The sequence below is a fragment of the Euwallacea fornicatus genome, chromosome 20, assembly GCF_040115645.1.
Source record: "Euwallacea fornicatus isolate EFF26 chromosome 20, ASM4011564v1, whole genome shotgun sequence".
NCBI classification, from domain to species: domain Eukaryota; kingdom Metazoa; phylum Arthropoda; class Insecta; order Coleoptera; family Curculionidae; genus Euwallacea; species Euwallacea fornicatus.
The window spans coordinates 2978930-2998006 of NC_089560.1; the positions used below are offsets into that span (position 1 = coordinate 2978930).

General features: G+C 36.6%; 1 protein-coding gene across 2 annotated transcripts in view; it reads left to right on the forward strand.

Annotated features, from left to right (window-relative positions):
* Positions 1-18596, forward strand: part of LOC136345505 (C3 and PZP-like alpha-2-macroglobulin domain-containing protein 8) — a 108365-nt gene extending 89769 nt beyond the window's left edge. The window contains exons 12-27 of one of the 2 annotated variants that reach the window (XM_066293863.1): positions 1647-1877; positions 5334-5462; positions 5520-5619; positions 6135-6285; positions 8238-8393; positions 8449-8670; positions 8731-8944; positions 10666-10918; positions 10981-11213; positions 11269-11393; positions 13192-13286; positions 13723-13882; positions 13946-14132; positions 14262-14412; positions 14467-14618; positions 14718-18596. In XM_066293863.1, coding sequence (XP_066149960.1) covers positions 1647-1877; positions 5334-5462; positions 5520-5619; positions 6135-6285; positions 8238-8393; positions 8449-8670; positions 8731-8944; positions 10666-10918; positions 10981-11213; positions 11269-11393; positions 13192-13286; positions 13723-13882; positions 13946-14132; positions 14262-14412; positions 14467-14618; positions 14718-15729 — 3571 coding nt within the window. In that variant the 3' untranslated portion in view covers positions 15730-18596. Of the gene's footprint in view, positions 1-1646; positions 1878-5333; positions 5463-5519; positions 5620-6134; positions 6286-8237; positions 8394-8448; positions 8671-8730; positions 8945-10665; positions 10919-10980; positions 11214-11268; positions 11394-13191; positions 13287-13722; positions 13883-13939; positions 14133-14261; positions 14413-14466; positions 14619-14717 lie in introns of both variants that reach the window. The other variant, XM_066293865.1, reaches the window with a different exon arrangement.
* The last annotated feature ends 481 nt before the right edge of the window (positions 18597-19077 follow it).

Consider the following 19077-nt stretch of genomic DNA (forward strand, 5'->3'; position numbering starts at 1 on the left):
AAATTATTCCTCCACTTCTAACGGAATTTTAACCAGCTTTGTTTTTTTTTTTTTTTTTTTGTACAGAGGTGGAAAACCTTCCAAAGGTACCCGGTCTTATGGACTGGCGACCGGGTTATGTGGGATTCACCCCCTGAAGGGAGGCGCCTACCCACTAAAAACCCACCTCTCTTCACCGTTGTTCCCCCCGGAACCGCCTAAAGGCATTACTTCAGGGGGGTAACCAGCTTTGTTTGCTAAACTGTGAACACCACGTATATCAAAGCGATGCGCGCGTTCGTTTTCTGAAAATGCAACATTTTTTTAGAGTCCTAGGACAATGCTATAAAATACAAAATGTTATAAAAGAATTTCCCTATCCACAAACCGACTTGCAAGAAAATTGATTAAGCTGGAAATAGATAATTCGAAAACTTTCTCGAAAACTGGGAGGTCGGACAAGCCGCTCCCGGCGCAATCGGAAAGATCATAAAGTCCTTTTTTTCAACGAGGCCGTTTTGAAGAAGACGGATCGAGTGAAAAAAGCTCTCTTTCATGTTATTCTTACAAGTTCTTTCCTGTTGTTAATTGTCGATCTTGCCCCAATTTAACGAAACGCGTATGTTCTCCGCTCAGGTCATCGAATTTACACTTTTTGTACTGCATCAAATTTTCCATTAATGTTAAAAATTTGATCAAATTTATCTTTTTCTCTGACCTTAAAATTTAACACTTGAGTTGAGAGTGCACGTTTTCCCGACTTCCGGCATTAATCACAGTGAGATTCGACACTTATTCATAATTAAACCAAATATTAATTCCTCTTCTCCCAACTGAAAACTTACAGTTTCTTGTAGTTCTCTGAACCGTGCACGAGCAAAAAGAGCTAATAACTGATCAAAAACATAGTGCCCTTTTGTGTTTTTTCAGTTTCAAACCTTGCACCTGATCATTAAATGTGGCCTGACAAACACTCAATGAATTCAAAAAAATATTATGATTGTAAAAGATTTTTTTTTTTTTTTGGAAAAAACCACAATCATGCCGACAGGCGAGATGTACAAAAAGTACTTTTTCAGCACATGTACGTACATTTAAGTCTCATAGATAAAAGTCGTCATTTCCCGCTTAAGTGTACTTACAGCAGTCCGCTGTCCAGCAGACACTGATGTCGTCAGAAGTAACAGCGGCCAATCTGTAGGACAGTCACCGCCGACAGGGAGCATGAGGAAAAATTTCTTTAATGGTGTCATATATTTTTGGTGACATTTAACGCATTTTCGTGGTACATTCCCTCAAGAAAACTCCCATTTACATTCTACCTTCCTTTTATAAAACCGATTAGAGGGAACTTTAATCAAGGCCGTTGCAAATTGACAGCCGTCCTATCCAAAAAAACCTTCACCCTACACTAATTTAATTTTTGGTTAATTAGATACCGAGGCACAGTCAGGGTGAAGACTCTTTCTTTGAAGGACTTTTTTTTTTATTGAAAACGAATACAAGAGAGAAGGGGATTGAAATGTTTTGCATAATTTTGGGACCAGGGGTGATTAAAAATTTCATTAGATATGCAAACTTTCAAATTAGATTTCGGTTCAAGTCCGGTCAAAGACAGGGACTTCGTTAGATAAAAATGTTTAATTATAATTTGTTGTCCGTTTCAGTGAGGTACCAACATCTTCGTCTGTAACGGAAGAAGTCGATTTCCTTGAAGCTGGAGTTTCGTACTTCCAACGCGAATGTTCCAGACGAGGCGACTCTGGAATGTCAGCCATTTCATACAGACAAAGAGGTTCGGGGGCCGGACCTTCTGGGCAAAAACGACGACCTCCAGAGAGTTTAGTTGGAGGATCGCCTTACGATCAACTTTGGATGTGGACTTGTTTCAACTATTCGTAAGTATGAAAAGTTAGTTCTTGGTTGAATTTCAATTATTATATATACACTTACTAAAAACTTGGTGATTACTACAAGTTCGGCTCTTTTTCATTTTTTTTTTTTTTTTTTTTTTAAATTCATATATCCGTAGTTTCGTCTCTGATTATTTACCATATACCGAGATGCTCATACATATTTCTTGAAAGGTAAGTTTTTTTCTATAGACACGACCATACGTGCCCATTAAAGCTTTGTAAAATACGAACGCTATTTTCCATAAGTCTGGCTTTGCCTTTTTGCCACATCGTGTCGCTTTCATCCACAACTCTACTGTACCTCTTAAATTAACCTACTGACATATGTCCAATTCAAGCTTTCGCCGGTAGTTAATTTCTTTCCCGAAACGATAATTAAAATCGCAGCAGGACCGGACGGAAATAAATAGGATAACACAAAGGGTAAATAAATCAGAGTACTGTTGGCCCATCGTATGGTAGGGGAACGTTTATAATTTATCTTGCCTAGACAATTTACTTTGCAAAGTTATTTGTTTGTCGGCGGACTGTTAATTTGGACTAACCGAGAAAGACACTTTAGGGCTGTGTTGTAGTGCAATATATTTCCATGTAGTCTAGACTTCTGGAGGACACTTTATCGAGTCATTTTCAGCTGGTTAACGAGGTCTGAGTAAGACCCAGAGAAAAACAATTTCCCCCCTGTTTTAACCATAACCCATATTCGAGTTTCATCTTTCACTTTGACGGAGATAGTATTTAACCTCTGGTTGCCACTGTAGGGTGTCCAATGATGTTAGTTCTAAGGCAGCTACGAAATCATCTAGAAAGTTTATGTTCATTTGAAACATCATTCGAACTACGTTTATTAAAGGGTCTAAAGAAGAAAAAAATAGTCCTTTTTTGCTGAAATATCTTCACTACAAGGTGATTCTGCAACACAAGACTTCAGTTATATGCAAAACTGAGAGAAATATAAGATAACAAATGGAGGTATCGAAAGCACAATGCGTAGAGAGTATGTACGTACAGTGCGTAAGTGAGCCAGCATCACTGAAGGTAAAAAAAATATACGTAGTGAGGACACACCGTATCGGATGACTTGAAACGCATATACTGCGTGATATAAAAAAGACATCCCATAAAAATTCTTTTAATTAAATAATTTTTGGTGTGCGCGTTTTTTACGCTAAAGCAAATACTTCATTAAAAAATTGAACAAATTTAATTGTTGAAAGACAAAAAAATATATATCGATCCTCCTCGATGTCTTGAACATTCCTGTACATTCCGTTAATTCTAAATTTAATGAGGTGATTGATGTCCTTTTGGGGAATCTCATTCCAGGCTAACTGGACAGCATGACATAGTGCCGCTAGGGTTTGTGGAGATGGGGTAAATTATGCAACCTTCTACCTACAATATCCCATACATCGGCGAGAGGTCTGGAGATTGCCAAGGTAGCAAATTAATTGCATTTTGTTGAAAGAGGTCCATAGTCCCTCTAGCCACATGCGGTCCTGTATTGTCTTGCTGGAAAACTTAATTAGCAAGAGTTTGCAGATAAAGCGCGAGATTAGATTTCGGGACCTCTTGGATGTATCGTTGGGCTGTCATGCTGCCTCTAATGGAAAGTAAAGGTGACCTGCTACCATATGCAAGAGCGCACCAAAGCACTACTCCGACAGTCTGATCGACATGCCTCTGTGTTACAAATTGAGGATTCCATCTTTCATTGCGTCTTCTTACTCTTGTCCGACCACCACTCGTACCTAAACAAAATCTGGATTCGTCACTTAACACGATATTAGCCCATTCCAGATTTCAATATATCCGTTCTGTGCCCCATTGTAGTCGACTTTCACAATGATTTAAGGTGAAAGGTAGGTAACACAAGATGGAGACGCTAGGAAATGAGTCCAAAACTTCTTATTGGGCGATAAATGGTTCGAATTCCAATTGGCTTTCCATGGTCAGCAAACCACTAATCCGCCAGCGTCCTCGACGAGTCGAATCTATTTCTTAGGGCTATAATTCGAAGGCGACGATCTTAGCACTCTGTAATTCTTTGGGATCGTCCAGTACTTCTTCTTTTGCTGGTTTGCTCTTCTTAGAGTCATGTCTGACACCATCTTACTATAGTGTTTACACTCAATCTAGGGGCGGTTTCCCTAAATAATCGATCAGCCTTTCGTAGATCCACTATTCGACTCGTCTCAACCTCGCTCAATTGATGAAAACTTCACTGCATTCTGAGTCTAGGCATGTTAGATTAATTTAAAAGCGCTTTCTATGCACCCTATACACCAATAAATGAAAATTTGCAGCCATATTCTTGATATTTTATTGCAATTTTATAGTAAAACAAAAACATAAATTCCTAGTAGCTCGTAAGTACATTGATAAATGTGGCTGAAAGTTGCATAATTTTTTGCGTTCCCATGTACCAACGCGTATACCAAAAACGATTTAAATAAAACCATTTTTACGGGGTGCTCTCTTTTCCATGTCACGCAGTATATTACGGACACGTGAAGCAGAAACTATGGGCATATAAAACGCAAAATAACAGCAGCGCGTAGACAAATCAGCACCGATCACACGCGATCAATTTAAGTATTTCCAAAAAAAAACAAGGATACGTGGGGACATAACATAATCTCCTTTTCCCTTATTTACTCAGAAATTTACCACATTTTGCCGGAGTGAATAAAGTTTTTTTACAGCTTTGCAATTGATATGTTGTCATTTTGGTCATTTTCCTGTTGTGTGCCAGAACGGCGCTTTGGAAATAATAAAAAAAACTGAGTTATAAAAGCTCACAAGATTATCTGGAATGTTATGGCGCTTTTGCTGACCAACAACCCGCAATTCCTACAAATTTAGTAATAATGCCAACTTTTACAAAATCGAGCACCTGCATAACTCATTACCGAGCGCTTGAATAACTCTGCCCGGAATGTCTATTATTCGACCAGTGTCAGGAGGTTTTACACTTAAAAGCTTCCAAATTACAACCATAGAACGACGTTTTAGGGATTTACGATCTTGTGGTATCGTTAAATAGGTTGTATTTAGCTCCGAAATTTCCCCTGAATAGCTTAGAGCGTTTTAGTTTAATGGATAAAGGATTAATGGTGATACTAATTTGAGTGACTCTATAAAAGACCCTTTTGTTCTCGAACAACGCTTCTCCTAGATGTAATTTTTAACAGAAGTAGAACTGTTTTCTGATATTACATTCACGGCACACACATACATTTCCCTTTTAAATTTTTCAAAGCGGATTCATATAAAATGCAAGACTCGCACAGAGTCGGGGGTAATTTCGCCCGAACTTCCTGCAAAACACTCCCTGGAGAAGTTCAATTCAGAACTTATATCGCCCCTGTTTGAATCGTGTCTAAAATATTTTTTGTGACAACAATAATGCATTTACAGCTTGAAACCCACTTTCAGATCAGAAAGTTCCTCGACGGAACTATCAGTGACTGCACCAAAGGAAACCGGAAAGTGGTCAGTTTGGGCCTTGACAGTATCCAAGACGGGATTGCGGTTTTCTGCACCAATAAAACTGGAAGTTTTCAGGTTTAAACAGCATTAAGGAATATCTCTTCAAAGTCAATAGCCTTTGTATCTTTGCAGGCCTCTGACCGTAGACTTCCGTATGCCTACTAGTTTGAGGATACGGGAGATTCTTGAGATCGACATTAAGATTGGCAACAATGTGCACTCGTGCGTTGATGTAAGTCAAGTAACTGGTTACATGAAAGATTTAAAAAGAAAATAATAAATGTGAAGCATACGACAAGAAATTATGAGGCTTCGAGATAATTTGTCCAGTTCAATTTAAAAGCACAATGTTCTTATGTTCCACTTACTTCTCAATAATACGATATCGCGTTTCAAGTAGAAAATAGCGAACTTATAACGGAAACCTTTGTAATCCTAAAGGTATTTCCAGCTTACTCGTGTTGTTTGCCTTTCCTGTGCTGAGATTCAACGTAAAAGGAAACTTTATTCGTATGGTTCGGCACGATCTGAAACTTTAATCCTTTGCGATCGGGTCGACCTAAATCTTGTCAGCTATATGATTAAATCCCTCGAATGTAAGTTAAAGAGGGTCCCAAAAATGGCTATTCAAGAGAAAAATTTCCCTTTGGCCGAAATATTACAGTTACTAGAGAAATTTCTTTCGAATTTTAAAGACTTTGCCTTTGACGAGAGAATGAAATTTTCTGGATTTTCACTATTTTTCAGGTAACAGCATTGCTGGCTTTGAGCGAAGGGGCTCAATTTGTCAGCAATGGACTTCTGTACGTTACCGAACGATTGCGATTAGGTCCTCATGGTGCCACATCTCTGGTTGTGCGTATTTTAGTCACTACACCAGGAAAGAAAAATTTTACAGGTAGATGAAACTTTTTTTAGCGTGACGAGCGGATTGTAAACCACATTTGAGAATAATTCACAAAAACATTCACAATCATTTTTTTTCCTATTAGAACAAACTATATTCGCGTCTTCTCAAAGTAGGAATGTGATTTACTCGCCAAAGGTGGTTTATATGAAGTTGGTCCACAAACGGTCATCTTCTTACTGTCACCAACATTCATTGGTACAGTCGCAGTCATGTAAATAGCACACTTTGAATTTTAACATCAACTGAGAAATAAACACTTATTATCTGAAATTGTTGATCAAATTTAGGTTTTTCGTGGCCAAAAAATGAAATTTGTAAAAAAGGTCTCAACTTTTCCCTATACATATTCGATTATCTTTCTCTTGAGTTGTTCAGCGTGGCCAAATAACGCACACATGCGCAAGAACATTTCTTACGATCCGTGAAAAATATCACTCAAATTAACAACTATATTCTCTTCTATCTAACAACTATCTCTCTTCTTATATCGGTTACTTGTTTAACATTATTTACTGGGTAATAATAAGCAGTGTGGTGTAGAAAGATCTCTCATCGTTTGCTTGAAAAGTGAAGGTTTCAGCATTTCGAAATTTGCTGATAATTTAAGATGTTCTCGAAACCTTGTATACAACGTCCTAAAGCTATGCGAATGTACCAAAATTACTGAAAACAAAGTTAGAGCACCTGGAAGTCGCACAATTTTGGTAGCAATAAATAGATCGATTACCAGAAAAAGCAAGTCTGATCCTTTCAAACCAGCGAGACAAATTTAACAAGAAATTTTGAGTAAACATGGTGCAAATTTATCTATTAAAACTATCAGAAGACTAAACGAAGTTAATCTAAGAGGATGCATAGCCAGAAAAGGCCACTTGTATCCAAACGAAATCTAAAGGATAAATTAGAATTTGAACACGATCACGTGAATAAAGACATTAAATTTCGGAAAAACATTCTGTGGAGTGAGTAATCAAAGTTTAATCTGTTTGGTGACTAAGGAAAACGCTTCGTACGACACCCTTCAGGTCAAAGCTCAAATCCTCGATACACTATTAAACGACGGAGGAAATGTAATGGTCAGAGGAGCTTTTTTATGGTATGGTATTGGCCCAATATGTAAAATCAGAGACATAATGGACAAATTCATGTACAAAGACGTCTTTTCTACTATCACGGAGCCTCATACGGATGAATGCCAATAACTTACAAATTTATGCATGACAATAACCGGAAACATTCGCAAAACTTGTCAAAAAATGGATTAGGGATAATTTGGTAAATTTTTAAATTGGCCATCACAAAGTCCAGACCTTAACCCAATTGAAAAACTGCGAAGCCGTATAAAACAAGACGCCTGGATTCACATTCCAGATAATTTTTGCAGACGCTTAGTAGAAACTCTGCCATCGCAAGTACGTGTGGTCGTACGGAATAAAGGTTACCCCACCAAATACTGACCTGAATCGGTTTTAGACCATGAAAATTTGGTTAGTTGTAAAATGTGCTATTTCAATGTTCCATCGAGTTTTATCAATTTTAGAATCATTATTCCTTTTTGAATACGTCTTGGGTTGTTTTATGTTTAGATTTTTCGCATTAATAAAATTAATAATTTCACAAACAGTCACAATTGTTAAATTACTACAACTTCGAAAATGTTGAAAATTTCAAAGTGCGCCATTTATGTGATCGCGACTGCATATTGCGTCGAAACTAGAATTTCCTCGCTCTAAATGTTGCTTTAAAAAGGCCACATTTTCTCGTCGGAAAAGGCACTTGAACTTATTTGCGATGAAACAGCGATTAGCTCCATTCGCGCCCCATTGACAACTTTGAAATTCAGCAAAATATATTCACACTCACAGTCTGATATGAGATACATACCTTACGGTCTAACCTGAAGTAAGAAAAAAAACGTGAATTTATTTTGCATATTTCAGTGGAAGTAAACGGATATGCAAGTTCGACTTGCGAAGGCCTTGAAAACATAAATAATTCCACACTGTCTGGCGCTGTAATCCACTCTGCAACTTTAGAAGTTTATGTCGAGGGCAAGGAGAAAACTCACACGGAGAGCTCTTATTTCTGCGCCAACGGTAAGCTGTCTCCATTAGGAGAAGTAAGTTATTCATATATTTTATCCCGTTTTAGAACACCTAGTTGTTTCAACAACAGACAATTACAAATACGAGTGGATTCAGGCGCCGAAAAATCAAGAAGGGCTGGTTATAGAAGTGAAAACATCGAAGTCCAAGACGTTGGGTCCAGTACATGTAGCTCTGGCCGAAAATAAGTCGAAACTAGATAAAATGTACACGATAACCATCGGAGACGCTGACAACACCATCAGCTATATTGGAAGAGGAAAGCATCGTACGTCATTGAATCAAAGTTACACGAATGGGAGTGAACTTAAATACTCACGTCTTCCAGATTTTGGGATCCAGTTAAGTTCGAGCGAGACTCCAGGCATTTTAGGCGAAGACACGTGGAAAGCATACTGGATTACGTGGGATAAAAACGTGATATCTTTCGGGAACGGGTCTTTGTCACGCGCAGACACATTGCTCAAATGGAAAATGGATAAGAAAATTAAAATCGTCGAAATCGGTTTCGCATCTGCCTGGGGAGCTCTAGCCGAATTCAGGTCTGTATAATAATCTTAGGGCGTTTTCGTAAGGTTTAATTAAAGTGAAAACATTTCTTAATCAAATGCTTTTTGGTTGGAAGTAAGAAAATTTTACAGTAATTTATTCTTTTAGCCACGCTTCTCTTCGGGTTGAAACTGGAAAGGAAAGTGAGCATTGCGATTCGGACCGATGCCGATCCTTTGCGCAGCTCTGCAAATCCATTGCGTCACCCCCTCTACCGTTTCTACTCAGAAGGGGTGTGATTTATAAATATACCGTGTTTTTCGAATTAGTAACATTCAAAGAGCAGAAACCTCGCATTCGTCCCACAATGCAGCGGATCATATTTGGATTCAAAATGGCGGCGAAATACACTTTTTCCCAAAAAATTAAAGAGAACCGTATTTTCTAAAATAGATTGTATTAAGTTGCAATATTAAAACTTAATACAATCTATTTTGCACATGCGTGTGCAATATTGTAATATCGTACACTTGCGTCCCACTTTCGTCATGTTTAGAAGGATACGATTAAAAAGTGAAGTTTTCGTCGCTTTCCCGATTAAACCGGATAAGCCCCAAAAAGTTGTTACATACCTCAGGAAACGTCTAAATTTTAACGTATTATGTCATAAACTATTCCAATCTCTAATTTGAATGTTAGTGAAAAATTTGGAGGAAAAATAATCTATTGGAAACACTCGCTGTTCATTCTTACATCAATATCTCAAATTTACAAGACGATTTTGTCTTTTTTAAAAATAATTAACTTAACGAGTCAACAAGAGAAAACGCCACTTTCTACTCTATCAATCCATTATTATTGTAAGACTGATGAATGGACTAATGTGAAAGAAGCGTGTGAACACATAGAATATAAATTGACTCTATATACGAAAAACTGGAGAAATAACGAGACTTTGCGATATTTTTTTACAGTGACAGATCTCTCCGAAATTCCTGAAAATCTTGTCCCATAAATTTATTAACAGAAACTTCAAGGAAAGATAGTGCGACTTATCTCGGAAAAGCACCAATCAAACGGCGCTTATCCTAGTTTTATTGAAAGTTAAAGATAAATTCTTTTCGGATTGTATTAGAGAGTTGGATATCTTCCGCACGAACCGTTTGAATTAAAGATACAAAGTCGATAGGTTTTTCCATTTGAAGTTATCATTAAATTAGGAATTCTAAAGGCGGAAACGCGTTAAATTTAAATAAGAAAAAGGTGAGAGCGATGAAGCGAATTATTTTGCGACGCCGAAATTGCCGAGCCCACTCGTGTCTGAAAGAAATTTGTTGGTTTAACCTAAAATAACTTTAAGGTTGATATTGGCAATCAGTTTTTCGTTATCGTTTATCGGATCTAATTTGTTTCTTTTTCGAGACACTGAGTAATTTTTATTTGCAACTATACAGTTTAAAAATCAAAATTTTACTGTCGAGCAATAATACACCACTTTATGCTCTTAAAACATATTAGTTATTTCCTACAAGCGTGAGATAAATTTGCGTTACGCACTATTCACGAGCTGAAAATAGCACTCTACCACGAACGTGCGTTAAAGTTTTCTGTCTACGGCCGCAGGCAAGTTCGGCTATTACGCGGGTGCGTTAATGAACTTTCTTGCGAAATATGTATGTTATTTTTCTAACACCCTGGACCAATACGAAAAGATGTGAGGGGGACTATTTTTCCGTAACGTATGCGCTTATGCCACGGTGGTCTTTATTTCCAGAATATGGAATTTCAATGAAGAATCTGGGTTTAGCCAAGTCTTCCACTTGGAAACGCCTAAACATGCTGTGCCCGGTTCCGAGCGCGGAGAACTGGCAATTACTGGAGGCCTCGCACCTCCCAAAGCTACACATATTGATAGCGGAGGGTTGATAGGAACCATGGCCTCACTAACTCCTCTATTAAATCTACAAGAGCACATAAAAGAAAACAGCACTGAAAAACTTGAAATCCTTCAAATGCTGCCTGGAAAAGTAAGCGAACTTTACTTTGCCTGAACTAACGTGAACTTATGACAAAAATTTGTTTTATCTAGATCCAGTCTATCCTCTCTTTTAAAAAAGAAGATGATTCCTTTAGTGAACATCCGATGTTGGGGAGTCATAAAGCCACAGTGGCGATTCTCGAAGCTTTATGGAAAGTTCAATTGTATTTCAACGTAGACCCAGATCTAATCCAGGCTGTTAAGAGATGGGTACAGTTGCGACAAGAAGACGATGGCAGATTTACGCCTCTAGATGCTGATGTTCAGTTGCCCACTTTAAAGAGGTAAAAGTTTCATTAAGTTACTTACAAATTATTCAAGCTTGAGTTTAAATTGCAGCCCTGATGAATCTCCACGAAAAAACGTAAGCTCGGAGCTGTCTCGTTTCGAAAATATCGTAGAAATTACTGCTGAAACCGTAATCGCTCTATACGAGATTGGAATAGAGACGGACGCCGATTCAGGTAAATTGGAGCTCTGTATTTTAGGGTGAAACACGAGGGTTAGGGATAATGCTTAAAGGGCTAGCAGGGTCAGGATATTTTCAATTGGGGAACACTCTGATACAATGTGGAAAGCCGATGGGCGAAATTGAGTCGATATCCCATTAAACTGCGTTTTTTGTTATGTAAAATTTTCAATAAAAGCACGTAATGTCGTTAAAATTTACCTGATAACTACAATAAAATTTGCAGTTTACATTACAATAGGTGTTTCGGTTAATAATGTCGAGTTTGCTAAGAAATTGTATCACTGATTCATTTGTTAACATAAATTAACTATATTGATAGCGCCTTGAAAGATAGACATATCGCATTCAAAGCCGGTTCGCTATTAACTGCCATCATGCAATAAACAAAGTTGTCATTGATTTGAATATGTCCAGGACACCAGGAAAAGACGTTTTGTGGAAAAATTTAATAATTTTCTTTCATTAAAAAAAACGGCTGCGGAAAATTATGGATTCTCACTTGAAGCGAATGGTGAACATGCTCTATCCCAAAAAACTTGAGAACAATGGTTTAATCGTTTTAAAAGTGGCGATTTTGATATAAAAGACAAGAAACGACCAGGACAGTCTAAAAAATCTGAAGATGCAGATTTGCAAAAATTATTGAAAGAAGACCCCACTTAAACGTGGAAACAATTTACTGAAACTTTGAATGCCGCCCAATCCAAGATTTCCGAACGTCTACTTGCTTTGGGAAAAATTCAAAAGGAATGAAAATGGGTGCGATATAAATTAAGATCATTTGTGAAATTGTGCTTGCCAGGCAGAAACAAAAAGGTTTTTTACATCGAGTTATCACAAGTGATGAGAAGTGGATTTATTTTGACCACCCGAAACGAAACAAATCATTGGTAGATTCGGGCCAACCCTCAACATCACAATCAGTACACAAAATCAATGGGAAGAAGGTCTTATAGTGTATTTGGTGGAATAATAGAGGAGTTGTGTTTTACGAGTTGCTGAAACCTGGTGAAACGATTACTAGAGATCGATAACGAAAACAATTGAAAAAATTAAACCGAGCATTGAAGGAATAAGGACCAGAATATCCCCAAAGACACGATAGAGTTATTTTTCAACAGGATAATGTTCGGCTTCATGTTGAAAAACGGGCAAAAAATATTTAGAAAATGTTAAATGGGACGTCCTACCCCACCCGTCACACTCCCCGGATTTAGCCCCTTCGGACTACTATTTATTCTAATGCAAGAAGCACTTTCAGAACGACACTTCCATTTTTACAAAGAAATAAAAATTTGGCTTGATAATTGGTCGACATCAAAAAACAAAAATTCTTTTGGTACGAAATCCATTCTTTGACGGAAAGACGAGAAAAAGTCATCGCTAACGATGGCCAATAATTTGATTATTGACATTTAAGTTTGTTATATAAACGTTTAAATTTGTTAAAAAATCGACATTAGTAACAGAAATACCTATTAGAATTTTTATTTATCAAGAAAAGGCAACGTTGCACTTAGCGTTTGTTCTGTGTTTTATGTGAGGAATTTATCCTTTAGACGGGAATGCGACGTTGACAGCTTATGAACAAAATCTGAGATTTAACATTTTTCATACCAAAAGAGGAATTTTTAGAAATCTATATCTGATGAACATCTGGAATAAATATATAGAGTTTTAAATTGAACTTTCTTTGCTAATGTAAATGACGATTTATAATGGATATTGCAAATTTAGAAAATAACTCCAAGGGATTTGTTCATAGAAGATTAGCGATATTTCTTTTGTAGATACATTGCAAAAAGCCAAAATATTTCTGGAAAACAGTCTGCCCAATGTGGAATCTCCAGAAGCAATTGCGACGGTTACATTAGCATTAGTATTGGTGAGTAAGTTTAACTATTTAATAAAAAGATATTGAAAAAAATGCAACATTAAAAACTCGTTTTTGATCTTATACAAAGCTTAAATTCAAGGTGTCACGAATGAAGTGAGTTTATGGAAACGAAAATAAAAGAAATTGTTGTGACTCTTTCGTCGCAATTTTTAACTAACAAGATTAGATGATTGCTCTTGATACTCTTTTCTCTTCCGCTTCTCTACACTTAACGTCTTTAGAGGTACCGGCAATAGCTATTCTAAATTGGTCACAAGTACTGCATACAGAATCTTCTCACAAATTTTTGGAACCTTTCCATTATTATGAAGGTATTCTAATGGAATAAATGACATATTTTATCATAATAATACACAAACGGAATAGCCGACACTAAAAATGTACCATCTGATGAAAAATAACGGAAAATCGAATTTTTCAAAAGGTAAGAAGTGCGACAGCGGCGTGGGCAATTGAAAAACTTCGTAACGCTTCAACCACAGAAGACGGGGAATTTGGATGGCCCCATTTTGTGCCGAAAAAAGACGCCGCAGACTGGCTTTATGAAACCCAGTCGGATAAAGCTTTGAAGGTCTCAGTGACAGGTACGTTAAAAACAAAATAACAACTCAAAGTATGGTTCTGTAAGGTTGAACTTTCAGCAACAGCAGAAGAATACAAGGCATCCTTGTACGCCCTGTCCGCGTTTTGTTTGATCGGAGACCTAAAGGCCGCTCAAAGCGTGGCCAAATTCTTGTTCTATCGCTCACACATATTGGACAATCATTATGAACTTTTGTATCCTACTGTCAAAGCCTTCAATGAGTATAATGCACTAGCCAATGACTTACATAGGTACAAAATGAGATAAAGCTCTTAGTCGTACAACTTGGAGGCTAATATAAATACTAATACTGGACGAGCATAGCCATCAAGTTTTACCGCTATATCAGGACAGGACTTATAAATATTTCTCTGCTTCAGATCAATGTCAGTGTCTTTAGCGACTTCCGGAATGGAACTCACAGAAACTTTAAGCCTCAATGACGATAAATCGTCGCAGACATTGTTTTTGCCGAGTTTGCCAACAAAGGTATTCGTTTACGCCACTGGAGCTGGATGTGCGACGATTCAGGTTAAACATACATTCGTGATGATATTCAAATGCTTTTAATATCAATTTTTGCAGGGCAAAACCGTATATTCCACATATTTTGTTGAAGAAAAGACGCAACTACTGGAAATCCATTCCAAAGTGTTGGAAGAAATCTTACCGGATCGTAGCTCAGTTGAGGAAATTGAGGGAAAATTACCTACTCTCAAAATTCAAACTTGTTTCAAGTAAGTTGATGTTACAATGTTACCAATAGCTCTTATTGTAGCAATGCAGTGAACATCCATCACCCTATATCTACACAATTAAATTATGCATATCTATAGATGGAAAGGAGCCACACCATCTCCAATCCTTCGTCTGGAAATCACCCTGTTCTCAGGATACGAACTCACCTCCAATCCACCACAACTCGTTCACTCTTTCAACACCAAAATGGCCGAAATGCAGCACGGCAACTACGACAATAAAGTCTGGTTTATATTCGCCAACGTTTCAACCTCTTGTCCAGTTTGTGTTCAGTTTACTGCTCGCAGTGTCTTTGTAATTTCAGGAATTAGACCTGCTTTTGCGAGAATCAGTCCTGTTCCCAGGCAAGATATGGCAGCAGAGACTTTCTTCCATGCTCAGGGCAAGAAATCGCTGTTGTTGAATGCTGTCAGCGATGAGGATCAAGTCACTTGGTTCGGGGTCGACGGTCCAAATGTGATACCTCTGGAGGTGCCCACGGGGTGTGAAAGAAATCCGAAGCCATTTTCAACTTCCAAACCTTCTACAACGACAATGCCTACTACCTCGGATAAAAACAAGGTTAAATTTATTACACCTGCGCCGAAACGTAATGAAAGTGTAAAGCCACAAAAGGTAGCAAAACCGAAAAAAGCTGTGACAAAACCAAAATTAAAGAAAATTCTGCTTGGGCAAATACAAACAGGCAAAAGCAACTCAAATTCAAACAATGCCACTGCAGCCCCTCATCTTCCTCCAGCAACAATCACCAAACCAACCACGCCACCTCCATCCACCACCGAATCATGGACGCATCAAACTACGACATTTCCCACCACAGTTTCTTCTAAGACCATTCCCACGAGAGTTTCGCCAATACGCCCAAAGACAATCCCTCACGTAAATACAGAAATACATAGCATTCCTGAAAAATTTATAAGGGTGAAAATACAGGGTGCGGAGTCTGATGATAACGTTAAGACGAAACCAGTCGAGAGTCAGTATGTGCTGTTAAATAAGGACTCGTTGTGGGACATGCTGAAAGAGGCGGTGAGCGACGATGTGAAAAGGAAGGAGTTGACGAATATTTTGCGTGAAAAGGAAGATTAAAAAGGGGTGCTAGGAATTTTGATAAATGTGTACATATAGTAGTTTATTATTGCTGCGCAATTAACCCATGGAGGAGAAAACAATTAAGGATATGAAAGTATTATTATACTTAAAAGATTTAAATGCCTTTGAGGACTTATATTTTATACAGATGACTCTAATTACCGTAACATGCAAGTTATCGCCTTTCTTTTTTTATCATAAAAATTATTCGAATGATGAAAAGTTGCCTTGACTTGATGGCAGTGAGACTAGTGAGAGTAGTAGACAAAGCACCTCTTCTTCATAATAATTTTAAAACATTCGCAGCAAAGTTTTACGCATTTTTAGAAAGTTTTCAATTCACCTATTTCCAAATTAATTGCACTTTTCGCTCTGATATAGCACTGGTGTCTCGAATTTATGAAGTGGAGAGCAATAATACTAATTAGGAATAAATTCGTATCATTACAAACCGTGGTACCATGTTTATACACATTAAGTTTTGATATGAAATAGTTGATAATTATAATTTTGCTATCAACTCGTAATTATCAGTTTCTATGAGAATATGCTGAAGTTACGTTACATGCCTACATACGTTACTACTGCGCAACTCGAAAACTATAATTATTCAGTATGTCATTGACAATGATAGGCCACTGTCATGCTTAATGGCATGCACGTTTTGTTGTCGGATTTATCATTTTACATTATTATTTTTGCGTAGATTGCAAAGCGTTGCTTTAGTTTATGACACAGTCAATTCCTATCACATTATTATAATATATTAATCTACTTAACTCTAAGAACTTAGGCTAAAAATTAAGCATCTGTAAGTTACGTGCAAGAGATGTTCCCATCACAAGATGGTTCAAGACTTAAGTGTCTTCCAAGAAATCCTGATTATAATTTAAAAAACAGATATTTGTCGATTAAGACAAAAATATGGGATTAAGACGGGGTACGAAAAATGTGTGTCAAAAATTGTGAAAATTAAATAAGTATAACATGTGCCAAAAATTGGATCACTTTCCTTCAAACGTGGATCCCAATCACTAAGTAATGTTTAAGAATTTTTTACACCTATAACCTACAATATTATTGCGATTAGGTTAGCTTTAACATCTAACCGTAATATATATATAAAATTATGATCAACAAAACCTTATATTATTCAATATTAGAGTCATTTCAAATGTTAAATAATATATATATATATAAAGGCACGTAATCGCTAATCAATCAATGCCAGCGCGATGCCACACCCAAAAAGTTGTAATTTGATTACTGTTCAAATCTTGTTTCATCATTCCTGTATCAATTTGAGCATACCTGCTCGAGGCTCTAACACATATTTGCACAAGTTAACTGCATCAGCTAAATTATGTCATTTCAACACCTCGTTAGGCCGATATCAAAGTAGCTGAGGCGATTTCGACTGGCAAGTCATATGCGTTTGGTACCTCAATTTGTTAGGTTTTATACTTATTTCATGCCGTGCATGGTACAAGGGAATAGCACACCACTTAGAGCTACCAATTGTTGACCGAAATCGCCTCAAATCGACAATTTGTAAAACGTAATTAATAGATTTGTAGGCACTTGCACCAATAACCTTCACAAGTTTACCATCACCATCAGTTTATGAAACAAATTTGCATTTAATTTCTTACGATGAGTTTTGCCATAAACTCGAACCAGGTATTTGGTGCAACAACCCCTCAGTGTTTTAAAGTAATACTGATAATAATGGGGTCACCTTCAACGGAGTCAAAAGTTGATTCTGTTGAATGGGGCCAATGATAATGATTCAGCGTACATGGCTCATAATTATTAGAACGTTTAACTGTGTTCTATTTGGACTTGTTTAATATTATATTTATTACAATCCATTTATATGGATCTCACAGCATTTTTTATTTACGTATATACTGCGGAACCAGTGTATTGCCAAACTACTTTGTTGACACTCAATAGGCAGCTCTAAGAATACATTACATTTACACATTTCCCAATGCAAAACACAAGTACGTTAAAAAAATATGTATTATATTTTCAGGTTTTTTTATAGACAACATATATCCTACATAATAACTGGGACAAAATGAGCATATTTTCACCTAAAGAACATGGTGGTCCTATTTTGTTCACGTTGTTCTGGGACACGCATCTAATTATCAATTTTAATTCATAAGATCGTTACCTGTTACATCAAAGAAACGCTCGTTCGATATTTATTTTCATAATATTAAACTAAAGTCGAGTTAAGGGTTAACTAGATGTTGTAAATATAAATTTTAAAAATGATGTCCGCCCATTTACCTGTAATTTTGATGTATTTTTAATATTTATTTATTTGTTGTTTATTTATTGTTCATTACTTCATACGTGTCGTAGATAGGTATCTGTGTCTAGTCAAACGAACCCTTATTTTAGTATTGTTTAATATCACATAATGTATGAAAACAATCTAAATATATGGTAAAAACTTCAAATACCTATATAGTATAAACTAGGGTAAACCGATGGGTGTATAAATGGTGGTTGTCAATGATGTTGTGATCTCAGTCAGGCTTTTTGAAGGTATGTATAATAAAATCAATATGAATTGAGAAATTGATATGGTTACTTTTATTATTATATTATGAACAATGCTCTGTTAGTTTGCTCAAATACTATTTATAAAATAAAGCCTTTCAAGCTTTAATTGAATTGCTTTTTTGTTTAGGTATTTAAAAACTTTACATAACTAGCACAAAAATAATACATAATTATTAATGACACGTTATTCAGATTTATACATAAATGAATAGTAAAAATTGTGACAAAAGCAGCTTTTGTCGTACTCATAAACTTAAAATTTGTAATAGACTTGTTTTCAAGAATATTGCCTCTTATTACACTCATTATTCACCATTATTATTATTGTTCCTAAATGGTATGCATAAGGCTCCTGGTGTGTTAGATTCTTGAAGTTCGAATAGAACGATTTGGCTTAACCTATTTTAAGCCAATAATTCATGGTTTTCAAAATACGAGATCCTAAATATTTAGTTTATTGATGATGCTTCAGATATAATGTAATAACTAATTTTTTTGTATCAATGTAATTGACTTCAGGCATTACGTCACCCACCTATAATTTTACACATTAAAAAACACTTGTAAACCAAGAAAGTCCTCCAAACAATTGAACCAAAAGATTTCAAATATTGCGAAAAGAAGTCCTTTCCCATCTCCAACGAAAATCCTTGGTGAAATCGACCAAACAGGACCATTTGGCCTTTCAAACCGAACACTAAGGCGAAGATGTTGTGAAAATAACATAAATAGTTATAGACCTGCCAAAAAGCCTTTTCTCTCGAA